The 18,938-nt window shown below is 38.3% G+C and overlaps 1 protein-coding gene across 1 annotated transcript in view; it reads right to left on the reverse strand.

The window, feature by feature from the left end:
* Window positions 1–18,230, reverse strand: part of LOC116166769 (lachesin-like) — a 48,541-nt gene extending 30,311 nt beyond the window's left edge. Inside the window, exon 1 of the mRNA XM_031481876.1 lies at window positions 18,077–18,230. Within this exon, the coding sequence (XP_031337736.1) occupies window positions 18,077–18,152 (76 nt within the window). The 5' untranslated portion in view covers window positions 18,153–18,230. The remainder of the gene's footprint in view (window positions 1–18,076) is intronic.
* Between the last annotated feature and the right edge of the window lie 708 nt (window positions 18,231–18,938).

Consider the following 18,938-nt stretch of genomic DNA (forward strand, 5'->3'; position numbering starts at 1 on the left):
AACAAGGTCGACAGTCTAAAATGGAGATAAACCTCAAAGTCGTTTTTTTGCCCGCTTTCCAGGGACATATCCGACGGGTGGAATTTAACTGTTTGCATTACTAACACGATTCACACTATCAAATGTTTACTTACACTTTCGATAATAGAAAAATGGCGCGAAACTTGTTGTCGTAAGAGTGTAAAGGGCCGCTACGGGTCCAGTATGGATCTCCATTTAGCTAACACGATTAGGTATCTCTTCCTTTACCCTCCCGGCCCCGTCTAACACGTTAACAACCTAGTGACCCTCTTGAATGGCAAAATTTACATATATATGTTTTACAATTTCCCGATTTTCCGCAACATAAAAAAGTATCCATTCAATCGTGGAGCCATAACTCATAAATCGATATACAGGTACATTGGTAGGCGCTATATTCAGCAACGTGTAAATGAAATAGTCACCTGTGCCCGAGAGGTCTCTTGTTAATTAGGCGAACACGGTACACCGTATACGTATATTCGGTCTTGCAAGTTAGTCTTTATTGTTGAATATGAAATATGGCGTAGGTTGGTTATACAAGTTTTATTCGCGATAAATCACAATATTGTTCGGATGGGGTATTAAAGTTTGTTTTAAGTAGTTGTGAATGAAGTTGAGAATAATGTGGATGTTCTTTCATTGCCAATTGCATCACGGGGGTGCGGATGGCCACGAAACTGCCGATGACAACGTAAGCAGCTGCGGTATACCGCTTCGCGTCATCTGCACAAATAGTACGCTGATGGCGGTAACGGAGTGATAGTTAGTGGTGGCCACATTGGCCTCTATTTATATTTAATAGTTAATGGTGACAATGTGAATGATGTTTATCGAAACAGAAGGTGGGAGCACGCACGTGCTAAACTCACGCATGGCTGACTAAATTGTTACGCAGCGTGTATCTACTTACATACCTACACCCTCTTTCGCCCGTTCCACTGATTTTCGTTTCGGTAATAAAACGTCACACTATACTGCAGGTAGAATGGCATCGATATTATAATTTGTCGCTGTTTTGGGGAAAGCGGGCTCCAGAGTCAGGCAAGCAGAAGAAAAACTTAGTCACGAAAACTTTTCCTCGACCGGCATGTCTCAAGCTAGCGTCTTACCAGCACGTTGCCTAAGAGGAAAAGTTTTGTTTAATTTTGTTTGGTTTGACGTTAAGCTTGCCTCCTGTCACTTTCAACCCGTCTTCTTCGAAGGCCCGCATCTGTTGTTAAGCGCCGTGTTATGCCAAACAATATTTGTTTTATCCCTATTTCAAACTTTATGCATAGTTGTGCATATCATCTCGACAAGTGATGGTTTTGAAACTTTTAGATATGATTCAATATATACGCTTGCATTGTGATAAACGCACTCCACGCATGGCTCGCGCTTCGTTTTATTGCCGACGTGACTCGCGCTTTTTCAATTTCCAGCCGAGGGAATGATTGGCGCTCAGGGTGTGATTGCCATGATGACGTATCGACTCGGACAACCCGCACTTGACCGGCCGTTTCATCGAACTTGCTTGACAAATGTTCGCGCAGCATTCAGTTGAGAATTCTACATGACGTTATGTTCATGCAAACACAAAAATCGCGGTTGCAAAAAAGATATTCCTCATAATCGCATATACACGGTTTACCGCCGAAAAGCAGACTTTTTCCTTTATTTACCCGAAACCGATACATTTTTCTGTCTCCTTATATTCATTGCCTTATACTAGATGTTTGACTGGCCAGTCAAACCCCAGGGAAACATATCGTATCGACTGTTATTGCTCAACGCAGATCTCAAAGTTCTTTTGCCTCTTGGGACGTAGCAAATCTCGTTCTGTAGAAAAACACCTACTTGCCGACGGTCCTTTGTAATGAGCTTCTGCGGATCGAACATGAAAATAGCCAATTTCGCGAGTACTCAAAGAATTATCGACGTAGGTGTAGTACTTCCTCCACCCAGTCACTGAATTACAACCGGCCGGTTATAAAAAGTATGTATTCTGAAAGTGTCTGGCCCAAGTGGATTACGAATTGCGATGGCCACGCGCTGACGGCTCAAGTTATTGGCCTTCGTCGATCCCAACGTCCCGTGTCATATCTCCTCCGTTCGGTTCTTAGTCTTCTCGGCAAAAACTTATTTTCTTACTTCAACGTACATCATAATTTACCGAATCGGGATTTTTCTCGCTGGCCGATATTAAAAATCATGCTTGTATTTTCCAATAAGATTACTTCGCGCTTGCTTTTGCAATAACCGCAAAAAATTGCCCTTAAATACCTACTTAAAATGGATTAATAACATAAAAGTGGTAGGTAATTGTAATTAAAGGGAGAGTAGCACGTGTGGATCTCAGATGTTGTCATACAATAACTTGGAACGGAGTAAAAAGCAATTCCACTAAAACCCGAGGGTGCGCTCGACGCGCCCGCCCGCGACAATGCTCACGAGTTCACTTGTAATTGCCGGCGGGAACAAGCGATGCGAATGGACGCGGATATGTATTTTAACCACCTATGCGAGCGCATTTTGTAATATAGGCTACATAACACAGAATTCAAAGAGTCGTATACGTCAACCTAATCCCCTCACACACGCTGAAATTTGAGATTGGTAAGGAAGAACGCTTCGTCTCCGAGAACGATCCATCGGTTACTTTTTATCATTCACGAAATGAGTAACGCGGAAACAATTAGTTTCAACGATTATCATCAATCATTAACTTGACTGTCTGATCTGTTAACACGTTTGAAATTACATCTTTTTACTTTAAACGTATAACGAGTTATTGAGGAATTAGGGCGCCGACCTACACATGTTGGTATTTCCATTTAGCACAGATATGTATCATTATTTAAACGCCGACAATCCTCCGCCGCTATAGGCACGTAGACCAACGCGATAATTTTCATTATTGATGAGCAATGGATGGCACAGAATGACTTTAACTTTTATCAAAATAAAAAGATATTAGCTCGTAATTAACAACTGTTTGTTATACATAGTGTGGGGGCAAAGGGTATTTTATTGATTGAAGTTTTTATACATTTATTGTTAGGCCATCATAATTACGTCCTGAATGATCCCACCGCAACCTTTCGGGCTTTGTTGACAATACATTTTATTTATTTGGAATCAGGTATAAAGATCAATAGCTAACTTTGTAAACGAGCTTATGGAAAGAATGAAGTAGGCCTTTGAATGGAGATGCACAAATGCCTTTGTTGCCTTATAATGAAATAGGTAATTAGCAGAAATAAATTTGCACTTTTTACCATTGCTCCCTGTGATTACATTGGATGCTATCAATAGGACCTTTCAAACTGCCAAATTAAATAATATGTATAATCATAAAAAATCTAAAATTTAAAGCACTTTTCTATGCCAGTTGGATGGTTCTTAGGTGACATTCCTTGATTCCTCTGACACAATTCCCGGCTATTTCTTCCAGTTTTGTGTGGACAGCTTGGAGATCATACTTTAATGCAGTGGTTCTCAAACTTTTTTGTCTAGCGGCACACTAAAATTATTAAACAAAATTCGATACACCTTTTTTGCTTTTTTTACAGTTAGTAAAGACGGAAATAAAATCATCTTCGGCAGCCGTAGGCGAGCTCGATTCGCTCGCCTGGCTCACATTTGTTTAAAGCGCATTTGTCCATTTGAAAGGAAATTTGGCATTAAAATCGTCAATGTATTTTAAAATTGACTAATCTACGCATTTAAAGCCTATTGAATAGTTTCGGAATAAATCAAATGATTTTAATCTTATTGTTAATTTATACATAATAGTTTGTTGCTTAATAAGCTATATTTAATATTTAATAGGATCATGTCTAGCGCAAACTGCAAGTGCAAAGCCGCCGCCTTTCGATTATAAGGACGCGGGTTTGAACCCCACAAGCGCGCTTTTTTTCTATAACAGATCGCGGCAAAACGAAGGAGGCGAAGGACTGTGAGAGAGAAGAACCACGCGATGCGCAGGTTCTATTTGGCCGACTCTACTCCTCTCCATCCATAGCCATTCTTTTAGTATCAGCACTTCCTCTCCCCTCTTTCAGATCGCCTACCATCTTCACTCGTCTTCTTCCTCTTTTCCCCATACCCTCCACGGCTCCTTCGATCACGTCCTTCAGCAAATTATTCCCTCTTAGCACACAACCAAGCCACATTCTGTTCCTTCTCAAAATTGTTTTATACAAAGATCTTCCTTGGCCTATTCTTGTTCGTTTCTAATCCGATCAGACACATCCCCACAGACTCAACTCTGTTCTGGTCGTTTTTTCAATATTGCCCACATTTAGGGATGGAATCGAGCCAACGCGAGTCAAACTTTTCGAAAATTCGGCTCGGCCCTATATTATGGATGTTCAACTCTTCAAGAAAGAAAAATTTCCCCAACCCAAGAAATGAGGCATTCTCCTGACTGACTCTGATTCTTTGCTTCTGTAGCACCAACCAAGCTTTCGAAAACAATCACTCGGAGGTAATGAGGTATCTGAAGCTGCTCTTATAGCCAAAAAGTTTTTAGCCATTAAACGGAGCACAGACTAGACTAAGTTGCCCTTCCCAGCGCACCTGTACGTCGTAGACGCCCTAACGTCCGAAAAAGACAATTCCAATGGTAGCACTCGCGGCTCGACTTGCTCCGCCCATCCCCTTCGCCACCTTCCGGACGATTTCGATGTGTGCGCAAGTGGTGCGTGACGTGGCATCCCTGTAGCACGTGGGACACGGATTCCACACGTGCGCGCCTTCCTCCCTGAAACGCCGTTCTGCCCCCGGGATGTGTGGGGAGGGGGGGGGGACTTTTGTGGAGAGTTTGGATGTTCTTAATTGCACCGCTCGTACGAAATCGCGTTGAAGAGCTCGGCTGGAACTATCTTGGACTTGGACCGTTTCCGCAAGTCCCCCGCTGAAGAACCACCTCGCTATCTCAGCTAGCCGATAGGAGCCCTTTGACCAGTTTTTCGGTATTCGGTGTTCCAAGAGGCAAATCCCCAAGGAGTCGGTGGATTGGCGCAGAAAAGAGATCCTCTTCGAAAGAATGCAGGGAATTAGGCGGCGCAGTTTGGGCAAGTTCCTCTTTCTATTGTTGGGCCTGTCAATCAAACGTCATTCAAACAATCAAACCTATACCGTTTTAGATTTAACAGTGGTGTCGAAAACGACAAAAACGTTGGGACCATCTAAGGTTTGATATAATAAATAATACCCATAGGTTTAACAAGTTACGAAGAATCGCATACGATTTTCAGTAGGGGAATTTTTTGCCTCTTATTTTTAAACTACTTTTAATCCGGCTCATATTCAATAGCACTGATCGTTGAACTCGAAGAAATCGATTGGCGAAGGTTTGACATCGCTGTCTCTTTTTGTTCTCGAGTTAGACGAGGAACAGACGGACAAAAAATTCCCCTAAAAACGCAACATTACCCCCAACGTTTGTAATTGGTCGATTTCTTTTACGAATATGAAGTTTGGCCATTCCGTGACTTCGCTTCCCTCTTATAACGAGCCGGCGTGTTTTGTTTAACTGCCCGTTATTGACAGTATGAGTGGGGATGCCCCCCCCCTGTTCTTTCTGAGGGGCGTAAGGCTGCAGACGAGGTCTAGATGCAGGTAGTCCTCGATTTTTTCTAAGAGTCTTTGGGCCTGATTTTTTCCCCCAAGTCCAGGCCAACTTCGGGTGTAACTGGTTCCAACAAGGTTTGGAGTTGCTTATTCATTAAGGGACTAGGGAGTTAACGGCGTTTGGAGGAGATCTCGTTGAACAAGTGGCATAACAAGCGACTCGAATCTGCCACAGTGGCCACGATCCGGTCCCGACTTTCCTTGGGTAAATTGCGTTCCTCTTCAAAAAGGACGTTCATGAGGGAGTCCCCTAAAGCCGCTAAAATGTTATATTTTCAAAACTGAGAGAATAGATTTAGAAATCTTTGTTTAACCAAGTGCCAAATTCTTGACAGAACAGCTTCCTAGTTCAAACCAAATATTAAAAAAATCGTTTTTGACAGTCTTACATCCTTAGCCCATCTTAGTATTGATTTTCAATGAAATATGAAGAACTAGTAAAAAATACACTGTTTTGATTACATTAGGAGGTGCAATGTACAAGCTAACAAATATAGCAAAGACTTATAGTTCATATAGAAAGTCGACTTGTCTTAGATCGACTGAACAATGAATATTTCTGAAAAATCTTGGGCAGAAGTGAGAAAAATTACTCTACTTTGATTATATTAGGAGAAAGTAGTTCAGCTAAAACACGATACATTTTGGACTTGAAATGAGGAAAAACGAACAATTTTGTTTATACATTGAAACTGGTAGCTCCTTGCAATGAAAGTAAAATAAGTTTTCTGTTTTTCCATTTACGATTACGATTTTATTGCAAAAGAAAGCGTAGTAATGAATAACTCGAATTAAAATTACAACGGCAACTGTTATAAAAGAGAAGTTAAAAGTGTTAAATTTCGAAATTTGTGCAAGTGAGGCCACATTTAAATAATATTACTGAAATGAAATTGTCAATTTACTCAACTTAGCTTAAATCTCACTATCTTTGTGGAAAATTACCTAATGTGTTTCGTACTTAAATAAATGTGTATAATTTTGTTTTACAACACCCTTAGGGGCACGCGATTATTATTATTGCGCTTAATACGTTATTCTTGAAACTTTTTGAAGAGACACGGGCAAAATTTTACCGTAAGAGCGTCTCCCCTTGTTAGTTGCTTCTGAACTCAAGTACAACGGGAAAATAAAAATCATGCATTTATAAAAGTATTCAAGGTTTATTCATTAAACTAATTTAATTCGACAATTGACGACCTCCAATAAAAAAGTCGATTTCTTAATTTTCGTAATGGAACTAAATCATTTGCAATGTCTGCACGTAACCCTAATAAAACAAATATTTAAATCAGTACCTAACCCTAACATTGAAACGAGGCGCTAAGGGTAGCAGAATGAAAAAAAAACCTTGAAAAAGGTTCTGTGCCTTCAAATCGGGACCCAAAATATATTCGACCCACATACGCATATTCACAAGATAATTACAGTGATGATGAAGAGAATAAAATCGGTGCACATACCATCCCTATAAAGAACCGCAGCATGTCTTTCGGAACAGAATGTAACCAACATGCGACGTATGTAAGAAGCAACTCCCTACCTCATTAGAGTTTAAAATTCATTTTTCAAAAGTGCACGCCGAAATGAAGGCCAGAATTGTAAAAAGGAAGCGGAAGCAGCTGTTCACTCTCTAAGATCATTCATCGACAACAATAAAACTGCATCTAAAGTAATATTCAAGGGCGATTTCAAAAATGCTTTCAACTCTATAACATGCCAGAAGAGATGGACAAAAAAATCCCTGAAATTTATAAATTCCTATTTCAGTGCCATCTTCCTTATGCGTCGGAAAATAGACCCCCCAATCCGCTGAAGACGTAAACCAAGGAGGCCCTTTGGGTCCTTTAACCTTTAACTTCTCCATATTGGCTTCATCCTGAATCCCTCAAAGATATCGATGACATAACGCTGGAGGAAATCACTAATGCTAAACTTGGAGAAGATCAGGATATTACATGTGTGGATACCCTATACCCATCCCACCTCCCACAAACTTCGTAAACTTCCGGAGGAGCTGCCAACAAAGCAGAAAAAGATAAATTACAGAAATATTCAAAGCTGGATAGGATAGGATACGAAACAATTGGAGGTTGGGAAAATCAATGCAAAAACCTAATCAAATTACTAGGAAAAAATTCACAGGTTTCGCAATCCATGCAACCATCGGAGACATTGGAAATGATAACCATATAACGCCATATTCACTCGGGATCACCGGCTTTATGGTTCAGTGGTAGAGCGTTGGGCTATAAATCCGGAAGTCGGGTGTTCGAACCTGGATTGAGATGAATTTTTCATCTGTGGCAGAGATGGGAATTATCTTAGACCAGTTTCGAGCATTCGAACTCCGAATTAGGTTTTCCTGCAGTTTTCATAATTCGTAAGGTAAATACCGGAGTAGTATAGAACAAATTTAGACCTTCTGCAGAGGCACCTTTAAAAAGCAATATGCGGGTCACTCTGTAATTGGGCGCAAGCCTGTCGAGGGCCCAGAACAAGAAGACAGAATAAACAAATAAATAAAATAAATCACCTGCTCCACTCGCTCGCTAGTTCGCTCGTGTCGCAAACGTGAACTCTCTGAATAATTAGCGTCGTAACATGCTTGTAATGCTATCACGAGAGATGTGCGAGAATTGGAATTAACAAAACAATTGCGCACGTATTAAGTAAGTACCGTATCGACAGTATCCGCGACTTTTCTTCAATCTACCCATTACGGCCGAGTACGGTACGATCAACACTTGACGCGAGATTACTGTCTTCTTTTCTGCTTGACGAAACCTGTAACTTCATATCCATACAAAACAGAAGCATTTCAAATGATAAAAAATTTAAAAAACTCTGAAGAACCAAAAATCATGGAATATATCTAAAACAAAGTATGAGTCCCCATCCTCCATCCAGAAAGGGAATGCAGATTCGATCATCCAGATGTTTCCAAGATCAAATTCACTTAATTAATTTCTTATATTTTTATAAATTTTTATATTTATGTAACTACGAATACCTGTTTGCAACATTCTGGCTAATTGTTTGGTTTATTTTATGACTAAAAGTTTATATAAGTCCGCAAGCGCTTCGTTACTAATCTACAGGGTGTTATAACTTCACGATTTTTTAAGTTTTTTCTGTACATGTGCAAACATAAGATACCATTTCAGATGAGTACTATCAAAACTAATAAAAAGAAGAGATTATCCAAATAAAGCCAGGGTCTACTGGACTTCATTTAGCGAACTACAGCGGTCACAGCGATTTTTGCGGCCCCGAAAACTATGAAAATGGAAACCTTGGTCCTAAGACATTTCCATTTTAAAAATAATCAATTTGGATTAATGAGAATCTAAAATAGCCTGCTGCCAACTTCTAAGCATTACGAAAAAAATTATATCTATGAGTGAGAACATAGCACCGGTGGTCTGAGGGGTATGGGAATCCCCCCGGCTAAAAATTTAGATTTGATGACCCTTTCCCGAACTCTCTTTCAACCAATCATAAGCATACCGATGAGTATGCTTATGATTATTTTGTAGGGGAAAGGGTCATCAAATCTTCTTTTCCTGTGGGTATTCCAAACGTTCAGCCCTTAGAATTCTGGTGCATGTAATAAAATTTTACGGCACTCCCTACAAAATAATCATAAGTATACTAATTGTCCTAAACAGTTTTGGGAGAGAACGTAGTACCGGAGTACCCCCAGCAACTGCGAAAACTGGAATGATAGTTACTTTCGGAATAGGTCCTTTCCCAAAAGTAACTGTCAGCTTTAAGAGAAGGTATTCCATACCCTCAGACCACGTTCTTTCCCAAAACGTTTACCTCGTTTGACGAAAGTTCCTACAAAATAATCATAAGCAGCGATAGCCGTAATTTTGGGGAGAAATGCAGGACTAGGGGCTTTGGGGGTATGGAATATCCAGCACAGTAGAAATCGATTATCATTTCCCGAAATCTACTATGATAGTTACGCTGCGGAAAGGGTAATCAAGTTGTACCCATATCCCACTGGTGCTACTTTCTGCCCCCAAAAGACTTCGCAAAATTAGTATTGAAAGGTTCCAGGTATATACAAGGTATACAACTTACGACGATACATACATTTTTGAGAGTTGGCAACCATGCAGTTTCTAGGTGGGGAAAAGCTGCCTGCACCACCTAGAAAGCACGAACGGGGGTTACGTTTGGGATCTTGTCTTGAATGGCGGCCGTGAACGCGTCGCTCCATAAATTTTTGTTGTTATTTTGTGTTATTTAATGCAGGTAGTAATTTTTGCATTTCTTTATATCGTATTTGTGTTTTGTATGCCGCATTTTATATTTTTTTGTGTGTTCAATCTTTGTTTTTGAAATTTACTTGGTTTAACCGTAATGCAGAATCACATGTGTGACACCGTTATGGTATTGTTTGTAATTGTTTACGTTTTTGGTATAATGTTTGCTTAATTTATGTTTATTGATGTTGATTACTTGATCTTGTCCCTGAAGTAACATTCATGTAAGGTTTGATAATTTTATTTTAATATGTGGAAATTACCGATTCATTTGAGGTATGTACTGACTTGTTGTTTGTTACTAACAATTTTCTCCGTGAATGAAGCAGTCACGGGGGTGTTAAAAAACTGTAGTTAAAATTGAAGTACGACACCTAATTCCGTGATTGTCTTCGACATCCAACTGTAGGCTCGAAACCACGAAACCTGGGGCGGGCTACCCATCTTGCAGGGGCGGGATTACGCTAATCAAAGCTCTTCAGTTTAGAATCTATGGCGATTCAATAATTTCCACATATCTTGTTTTTAGTTAAATTTGCCTACAAGGCCATGTAATTTTCCATTTTGCTTTTAACAAAAGGACTTTATTGCACCAAAGATGAATCACATCCTGTACTCTTAACCCTTTCTCAGAATTTAGGTACCTGCTACTACCTGACCCATTGTTCCCAAAAACTTGCTTTTAACCTTGAGTGTAACCAACATTGTATATATGCATTTACTATCTTTGTTAACTACTGCTTAAACTTTTACAAAATATTTTGTTAATTAACTTTTGGACTGTATTAATCAAACTGCGAGGTTTTTCTTACGTCGTACTCTTTTTACCCTTAGCAATTACTTTTGCGAGAGTACGACACCTTTTGGCTTTGCTTGCTTTGTTTATATTAATGTATATCAACTAAATTTCCGGGTTTTCACAATCTTAATAATTACGATCATTATTAAACAAACTTTTCACAATTTCAGTGTTTTATTTGACGTTCCTTCCCTACTGTGCTACAGGTCAAAGCGTTGTCTACAACTAACGTAAGGGGGCCCTGCCTTAGATGTTTTATCACGTGCCACTTTTCAAATTTAAGCGGGATCTTGTTTAGTTTTGGAGGGAATAGTCATTCGGGTGGCCATTTTTAAACGTTGCCGGGTTGACTTTATTTCCGTGTTCTTGTAGTGTGAAGTTAGCGTAGAACCTGAGGGTTAAGTACACTACAGTATGTTTATAATTATTTTGTAGGAAGTCTCATCATATTTTCCGTTTATGGGAGGTCTTCTACATACGAGAATCCTAGAAACGAGGGGTCTTAGAGGTATAGAATACCCCCTTCCCCTAGAAAAAATTTATACTTGACCGTTTCTCGAACTCCTTCATAAGCTTACTCATTGAAAGCTATTAGGGAATTATTTCGTAGGTTCATGTTAACACTGTCCCCTGTTGCATTTTTCAAAATTTCTTTGTAGTTATTCCAGCTTTGTAGAACGCGTCAATTAGTTGGCCCCTTACGATAGTTTATCGTAATCCCGCTGTAACTGGTCTCAGTGGTGTTGTGGTTCAATATGTGTTCTTAAGACAAAATAAAAATCAAAAATTTAACCTTTCCTTCTTTCCTTCACTGTGGATTTACCCAATTTATTGGTAATCTAAACATTTCGACGTCTAAAAGATTCTTTTGTTTATGAAAAAATTGATTGTGAAGCACTGAGAACTTTTACACTTTATCCAGCTTCGGGGGTGCTGCAACAAATGGTACGAAAAACGGATGGCCAGTGGAGGGAATTGAAAGATGGGGGTAATTGGTGGGGATCACGCGAAAGTAAATGGAATTTAAAGTGAATTGAGAAGGAATTAGTGACAAAAGGGAACTGTAGTGTACAAATGTTTACTACTGGGAGTCAATTCTACCCCGTGAACAGGCAGGGTGTTAAAATTGTAGTAAAACGGTAATAATATACATAATACTGAACTCTACAGCTTAGAATGCTAGCTTTAGGAAAGGACCCTAACGATAAATTCACACCCCCAAATATTCACTATTAAAATGGAGCGAAACATTATTATGCGAGACAAAACGAGCTGTATCATCGTAGATTATTATAGAAATTGCAACAGCCAAACGTAATAATGCTGTTTATCGCGGCGTAGAAATCAAGCTAGGTACCTATTTCGTGTTACTACTTCAGTTACGATTTCTTAACTATAGCCAGGCATAGCTGTATCGGAATGGAAGACCTCAAAAGCGATCGATTTATTGAATTGGATACGATAAGTACTTCATTAGAATAGATAATGAACGTTACGCATCTTACTGCAAACGGTATTACATCCAGAAAATCAATTGTTTAGAGATAGCTTGTTTTAAGATTATATTTCGATGGCTTTCTTGTAGTCTGCACAAACTTCGCTTCGCTTGCATTTCAAATTATCTTTTTATAGAGTTCTGTAGGCCAACATAACTTTGCCAAAGTTGGAATACGGCAATAACCTATAATCTCTAAACTTATTACAGAACAAGGTATTAGCGTGAGAGCACAAAATTCTCTTTAAAAATAAAAATCACTACCTATTCACGCTTTTTTATTGCCATCCAATTACACTTCACAGTGGAATCGTTGTGTAAGCTTTTTAAATCAAACCTTATACTGAGGATACGGCTCCATAGTTTTATCCAAATTGATATAAACCAGCTGTTGAACAATAAAGACAAGAAGAAGCGGTCACGAACTACAATTTCCTTGACCAGAGAATTAGATGTTTCGAGATATTCGATAACGCCACTATTGTAGGTCTAAAACAGTTTAAGGAATTTCAGATTTATTTCAAAATTTGCAGTGATGCGCTGACGGGGTGAGAATTCACCCCACGTGGTATTAGGTGCAATGTGTAAGTACCGGATACTGTTTGGTCAAGTTTTCAAATATCTTTTACTATGTTTCCTTTCCTTTTTTTATTTTTGAGATTTCTGAGTCCGGTATTTAGCAATTGGTTGGAAAAGTTAGGATTTTGTGAAAGCTAATTTGGTGTTTTGTTTTGGAAGGAAGTAATGATTAGGACAGACTTGTACTAATATTATAATTACGCTAATTTTTTTTAAATTATCCCTTTCTTGTTCTGGGCCCTCAACAGGCTTGCGCCTAATTACAGAGTGACACGCATAATGCTTTTTAGAGGTGCCTCTGAAGAAGGCTAATGTGTTTTTATTACAAATTGAATGAAGTCATTCAAAAGGCGATTACTATTGGAAATTTTAATTAATACCCATTATTTATAAAGTTCTTATGATACTATTCACTATCAAATGGGATAATTAGCATCATTAGGCTTACAAAAATGTGGGAAGATATTGCGCAAGTTCTTGAAGGGGTATAAATACAAGTACTTACGCTAAGTAAAGTGTATACAAAATGTTAAATTTAGTGTACATAATGTACGTAACTACTGATTCTTTAGGAATAGATTTTTTTAATTCGTTATTAAACTGTCCATATGAGCTATACAATAATAATAATAATTGAATAATTTTTGAAAACAACATAGCATTTTGTAATGTAGTGGACGACAAATTAAAATTAAAGGCTACATATGTTTATATATAGGTACCAAGTGCATCAGGGACAACTAAATATTACGAAAAAAGTATGTTATTTTGTAGTATGTACTCCTATTGGAATGTCAGTGAGAGTAATACGCAATGACGTTACATTTTGGGAAACGAATATGATTCCAAAGCTCAAGAAATTTTATATGACAGCTTTACTACCAGAAATAATTGACCCACGGCAGTGCCAATTAGAAAGACATTTCTCTAATATTCCTAGACAGGTGTTCGGAATGGAAAAACGGATATGACATTTTTTCCGTCTGTATGTACCTATTGCGTACGTTGGTAATTTTCCGAGGGAACGGCTCGACGGATTCGGTTCAAATTTTGGATATTATAAATACGTTAGGCATACGGGAAAAATTATGGGCCGGGTTTTTGAAAAAAAATGTTGGAGCGCGCAACTGCATTGAACTTTTTTTTTCAAAAAGGTATTCGAAAGACCTTATTTTTCTGTGTATTACCTACAACAATTGTGCTAGTTGTTATTACAAATAAACCGAGAAAAAAATTTCAAAGTTAAAAAACTACAATTTTACGAGATCCTCATAGTCAAAATGAAAATCAAGTGCCAAATTCTTAACAGAACAGCTTCCTAGCTCAAACCAGATATTAAAAAAAACCTTTTTAACAGTCTTACATCCTTTATATCCAATGAACCCTGCCAAAATTTTAACGAAATCAGAATAACCGTTTTGTCGAAAAAATGTGTTAACAATCTCCGTTTTTTTTTAAATAGAACCTACCATAATGTTTGTAGGTTGCACACAGAACAAGAAAGGCTGTCGAAATAGTTTAATAGAAATCTTGCGTTGCTATTTAAAAAATAAAGTTTGTGGCTTTTACGGCGCTAACATTTTTTTCTCAAAATCCTGCCCGTTGTTTTTCGTTTCCGTATGCTTAATATACAGATTCAAAATTTGAACAAAACCGTCGAACCGTTATCTCGGAACAAAAATTTCATTCTTTAAAAGTTGCTTAAAATGAACGTCGACATTTGATGAAACTTTGACATGTCCAAAAAACGGTGATCGTAATAGCCACCTAGCTCAAGCTAGGAAGCTAAAAAACCTCACCCAAATAAAGAAAACGAGTCTCCAAAAATGTACAAAAATCTCAATATTTTGGTACGGCACTGCAGTATTATTTATTATCAAAATTAATAAATCTTATGTGCAGTACTGGATTCAACAAGTTGAATCGAAATTTTTAAAAACGGTTACTTTGTATAGGTGATGTTTCCAAAAAAACAAAAATATTCCTCACAAATTCAAACAAAATGTCAATTCAGCCTGTTCAGTAGCAATTTCTTACCGCACCAAAAGTGAAACTGAGAAATTGGCTTTGTTGAACAATGAACAGTGCGAGGCGAAGCCGAGGTATGGACCGTTACAAATCAGAGCGAGGCGAGGCGGCAAAGCCGCCGGAGCCGAGCGTATGTCTCATCAATACCAAAAAATGTTATCAAAATTAAAAAATCTCATGTGCAATTATGTGCAGATCAGGATTCAGCAAGTTCAATCGAAATTTTCAAAAAAAGTCACTTTGTATAGTGTTTCACAAAAAAAAATTCCTCCCAAATTATAAAAATTATCAATTCAGTTTGCTCACTATCATTTTCTTACCGTAACAAAACTGAAACAAATTTTTTAAAAATGTCAATTCAGTCTGCTCAATGGAATTTTCTTTCCGCACTAAAACTGAAACTGACAAATTGTCTTTGTTGAACAGTGAACAGTGCGAGGCGAAGCTGAGCTATGGACCATTACAAATCAGAGCGAGGCGAGGCGGCAAAGCCGGCGGAGCCGAGCGTATATCTCATCAAAACCAAAAAATGTTATCAAAATTAAAAAATTTTATGTACAATAATGTGCTGATCTGGATTCAACAAGTCGCATGAGTCGTATGCAATCCATGGCATGAAAGGAAATGAGATTATACTCGCGTGCGCAATGGACAACAGTCTTATTTAAGGAGCAATTTCATCGTTTGTTTTATGGTAGGTTCCTCTAATGAAAGCAAAGAAAATGGGCGCATCAAAAATCGTGTAGCGCATGCGCAATGATCAACTTTCTTATTTGTGGGGTAATTTGATCGAAATCTTTATGGTAAGTTCATCTAACAAAAACAAAAAAATGAAAGTGCAAAAAATCGTATTGCGCCGAATATAGATTACACCTCCAAAAATTAATACACAAACGTAAAATATCCAATTTTCGGGAATACTTGTGCAAAATATACTCACTCTTGCGTATAGACTTGAAATGCGAATATAACGAACATATCGATGCTTTTTTGGGCAGAATGAAATTTCTTTTCATTTTTTAGAAAATTCCAACGTCAGCCAACGTTAACTATATTCTCACAACCATTAAGCAAAAAAATAAAAAAATATTTTTATTTTAATTGACAAACAGAAAACCACATAAAACGGCAAAAACGGAAGAGCCTACTGGCGGCAAATTTGTAAATCCGCCACTGTACTAACCCCTCCAGTTTCCACATACAGCTGCGGGCCATATCATAAAAAAGTTCACATTAAGAAAATTTTGATTTTTTATTATTAAGATAAATCGTAGGTATGCAAAATAATATCTACAATAAAACACAAATAAAATACAAATAATCATAAAATCATGGAAATATATCCCTGTGCGCTATTTTGGTTGAAACTGCAGAGTATTTCAGCTGTTTTTAAAGATAAGAGACGTGCGGTTTTCGGGACCCTTTGCCATTTTTTTGTTAAACTTAATATCGCAAAGAAAATCAATCCAACTAAGTGCGTTTGTTTCTTATTAGAAACAGGGTAAAAACGAAAAGGTTGACTTTTTGGTATGTTATCAATCATTTTTACCTTTAGTAAAAACTGCCTATTTTAGATATTTTTACGAAAAATCCAGTAGCGTAGTAAAAAAAATTGAATCGCCTTTTCTGAGATTGGACCCAACCTTGATATTTTTTAAATGCAACACCATGTTACATAGATTAATCATCCCATATTTTTTTAAATTAAATATCATATTTTTCAAAGTGACATGTTTCTACCGCCCGCGATTTTTATTGATTGACATCGGCTGCCTTAGTTACCATGGATACAATAAACAGAACAAAATCTCCATGAATCCAGGGCCTACTATTTAAAAAAGTAAGAAATAAGGTTTTTATTAATTTTCATCGATAAGATTAAAAAAATATAGGTTGTGATACAATGTAATCAGGAAAAGGTTCTGTTAAGCAATTGACGTTAAGATATACAGGGCGTTTTAAAAAATGCCAACTTTGGATCAAATCTCAGAAACGGCGATCCAAGTGTTTTTTTTACTACGTCGCTGAATTCTACATAACAATATCTAAAATAGCCAGTTTTTATCTTTTTTCTATCTTACATCGCTAGTAAGGTATGATAACATTCCAAAAAGTCAAAATTTGTTTTCACCCTGTATCTCAGAAGAAAAACTAGATTTGTTCTGTTTGGGTTATTATATATGTTTCACCAAAAAGTGGTCGAGGGTCGCGGAAACCTTTAAAAACACTGCAGTCTCAACCAAATGGGACGCACGGTACAATTAAATTTAATAATTTGCAAACATTGCTATGGGCCGCAGGTTGCAAAACGGTGGACCGCATGCGGCCCGCGGGCCGCGTGTTTGACATGCCTGCCCTACAGGCTACATGATATTTGAAGAACATCGCCAAGTTTGTCGGGACCGTCGTGTATGGGCCCGTGGATTTCCTTCATTGAAAGTGCACCGCTTTACCTTTCGAATGGTACCTTGGGTTGTCGGTGAGCATACCACTGCTGTAAAACTTTACGTTGTACTTAGCAATCAAGAGTACCTAACCATTTCAATCACTCTGTTGACTTCGAAAGTTAACGTAAGAATTCAAACATTCTTTAGAGGCGTTTATTTTAAAATCCGGATTAATAATCCGAATTTTCGTCTTAGGGGTGGGAACGAAATTCTTCCGTTAATAATAAATTACGCGGAAGTGATCGTATTTGGGTGAAGAAATGTGCAGATCGTTGAATCGACAACTTTTTAAATTAAATATTAAAGGTTGTTTAGAATTTGGTTTTTATGGGCGGAAAGTTTATATAAATAGCTTGAGAGTGCGTGGAACTGTGGCCGTTGTGATATAGGTACGTACAGAGTAATTATTTTAACGTAGAGTATGTTGTCGCATCATGCAAACCGCACACAGTATAAATGCGACCGAAACGGAATTTAATTATTGTGCAATACATTTGCCTTGCGGCCCGGGCTATGGGCGGTGATCCGGGCTGTTTCTGAGGGCGATCATAACCGGCCTGATACCCAATCTAGGCTCATTAATAAGGTACGCTGAGCGCGCGAACTCCGATTGCGATGCCGAACACGTAGTCGAATTGTGATTCTGAGATGGTTAGTTAATTATTCAGACTGGCGAACAAAGGCGCTCAACAGCCCATACCGAACAGGAAATTAAAACAAATAATTTACGCGGCTTGTGTGGCTAATTGTGAAAAAGTAATTGTTTTATGAGATTAGTTGTCTTACATTTTAGTGTTTCTAATGTACTTACCTAAAAAGTGGAAGACAAACAACGCAACAACCCAAAAAGAGGTCACCGCTAAGTGCAGTTTCTGAGGTGTGCCCATGTCGGAGGTGCCTTAATCCACACCGGCGGCGTGGCCGCAATACCCCATAGTAATTCTCTTCCCCCTAAAACAGACACAAGAGTTTAAAAGTATATCCTTCTGCTGGCTCATTCGTATCTTTTGCTGTCGATTTTGTGTGGTTTTCCTCCCTTATCAACAACCTCAAACAGAATATAGAATACTGACGGCTTTCAATGTGTTATATATATTAGCATGCAAACTCAGAGATAGCTTCGCTATAAAGCGACCCCACGTTTTTAAAATATGTGTGTATAATAAATCAAATGTATTCGGGCACTCTACAGCTTTTCTGAAAGGCACTGATGGAAGCGGCATCACGGTCCAGTTTTCTACGTTCTCTGTGTACTCCACTCTCTGTCTCTAATTAGTGATAGTGACGACACGTGTCCTACGCCGTTCTTTCGCGCGTCCGAATCGATTTGCTACCGCACCGACGCCAATTCTTTTGTCGCTTAAATTGACTTAATGTTGACGATGATAAAAAACAAAGCGGCTGCGTCCGAGGGTGGTTGACGTGCCGTAGCTGTAGCGCCAAAGATGGGGTTATTTAAAGCCGAGACAGCTCTTTGTTAATTTACTTTACCGTGACATCGTGATGGAATGTCACATCACTCCCACGGAAATTGAGAAAGTATTGTAATAGAAGACGCTGAGTGACAGGCGCGCTTCTTTATCAACTGCAGTATATTCTAGCGCCCTGACATTCCCCAAACGCATGCTACGTCATGCTATGACTCCAACTAGAAAATAGTTTGTACATGTACG

The sequence above is a fragment of the Photinus pyralis genome, unplaced genomic scaffold (genome assembly GCF_008802855.1).
Source record: "Photinus pyralis isolate 1611_PpyrPB1 unplaced genomic scaffold, Ppyr1.3 Ppyr1.4_LG3b, whole genome shotgun sequence".
NCBI classification, from domain to species: domain Eukaryota; kingdom Metazoa; phylum Arthropoda; class Insecta; order Coleoptera; family Lampyridae; genus Photinus; species Photinus pyralis.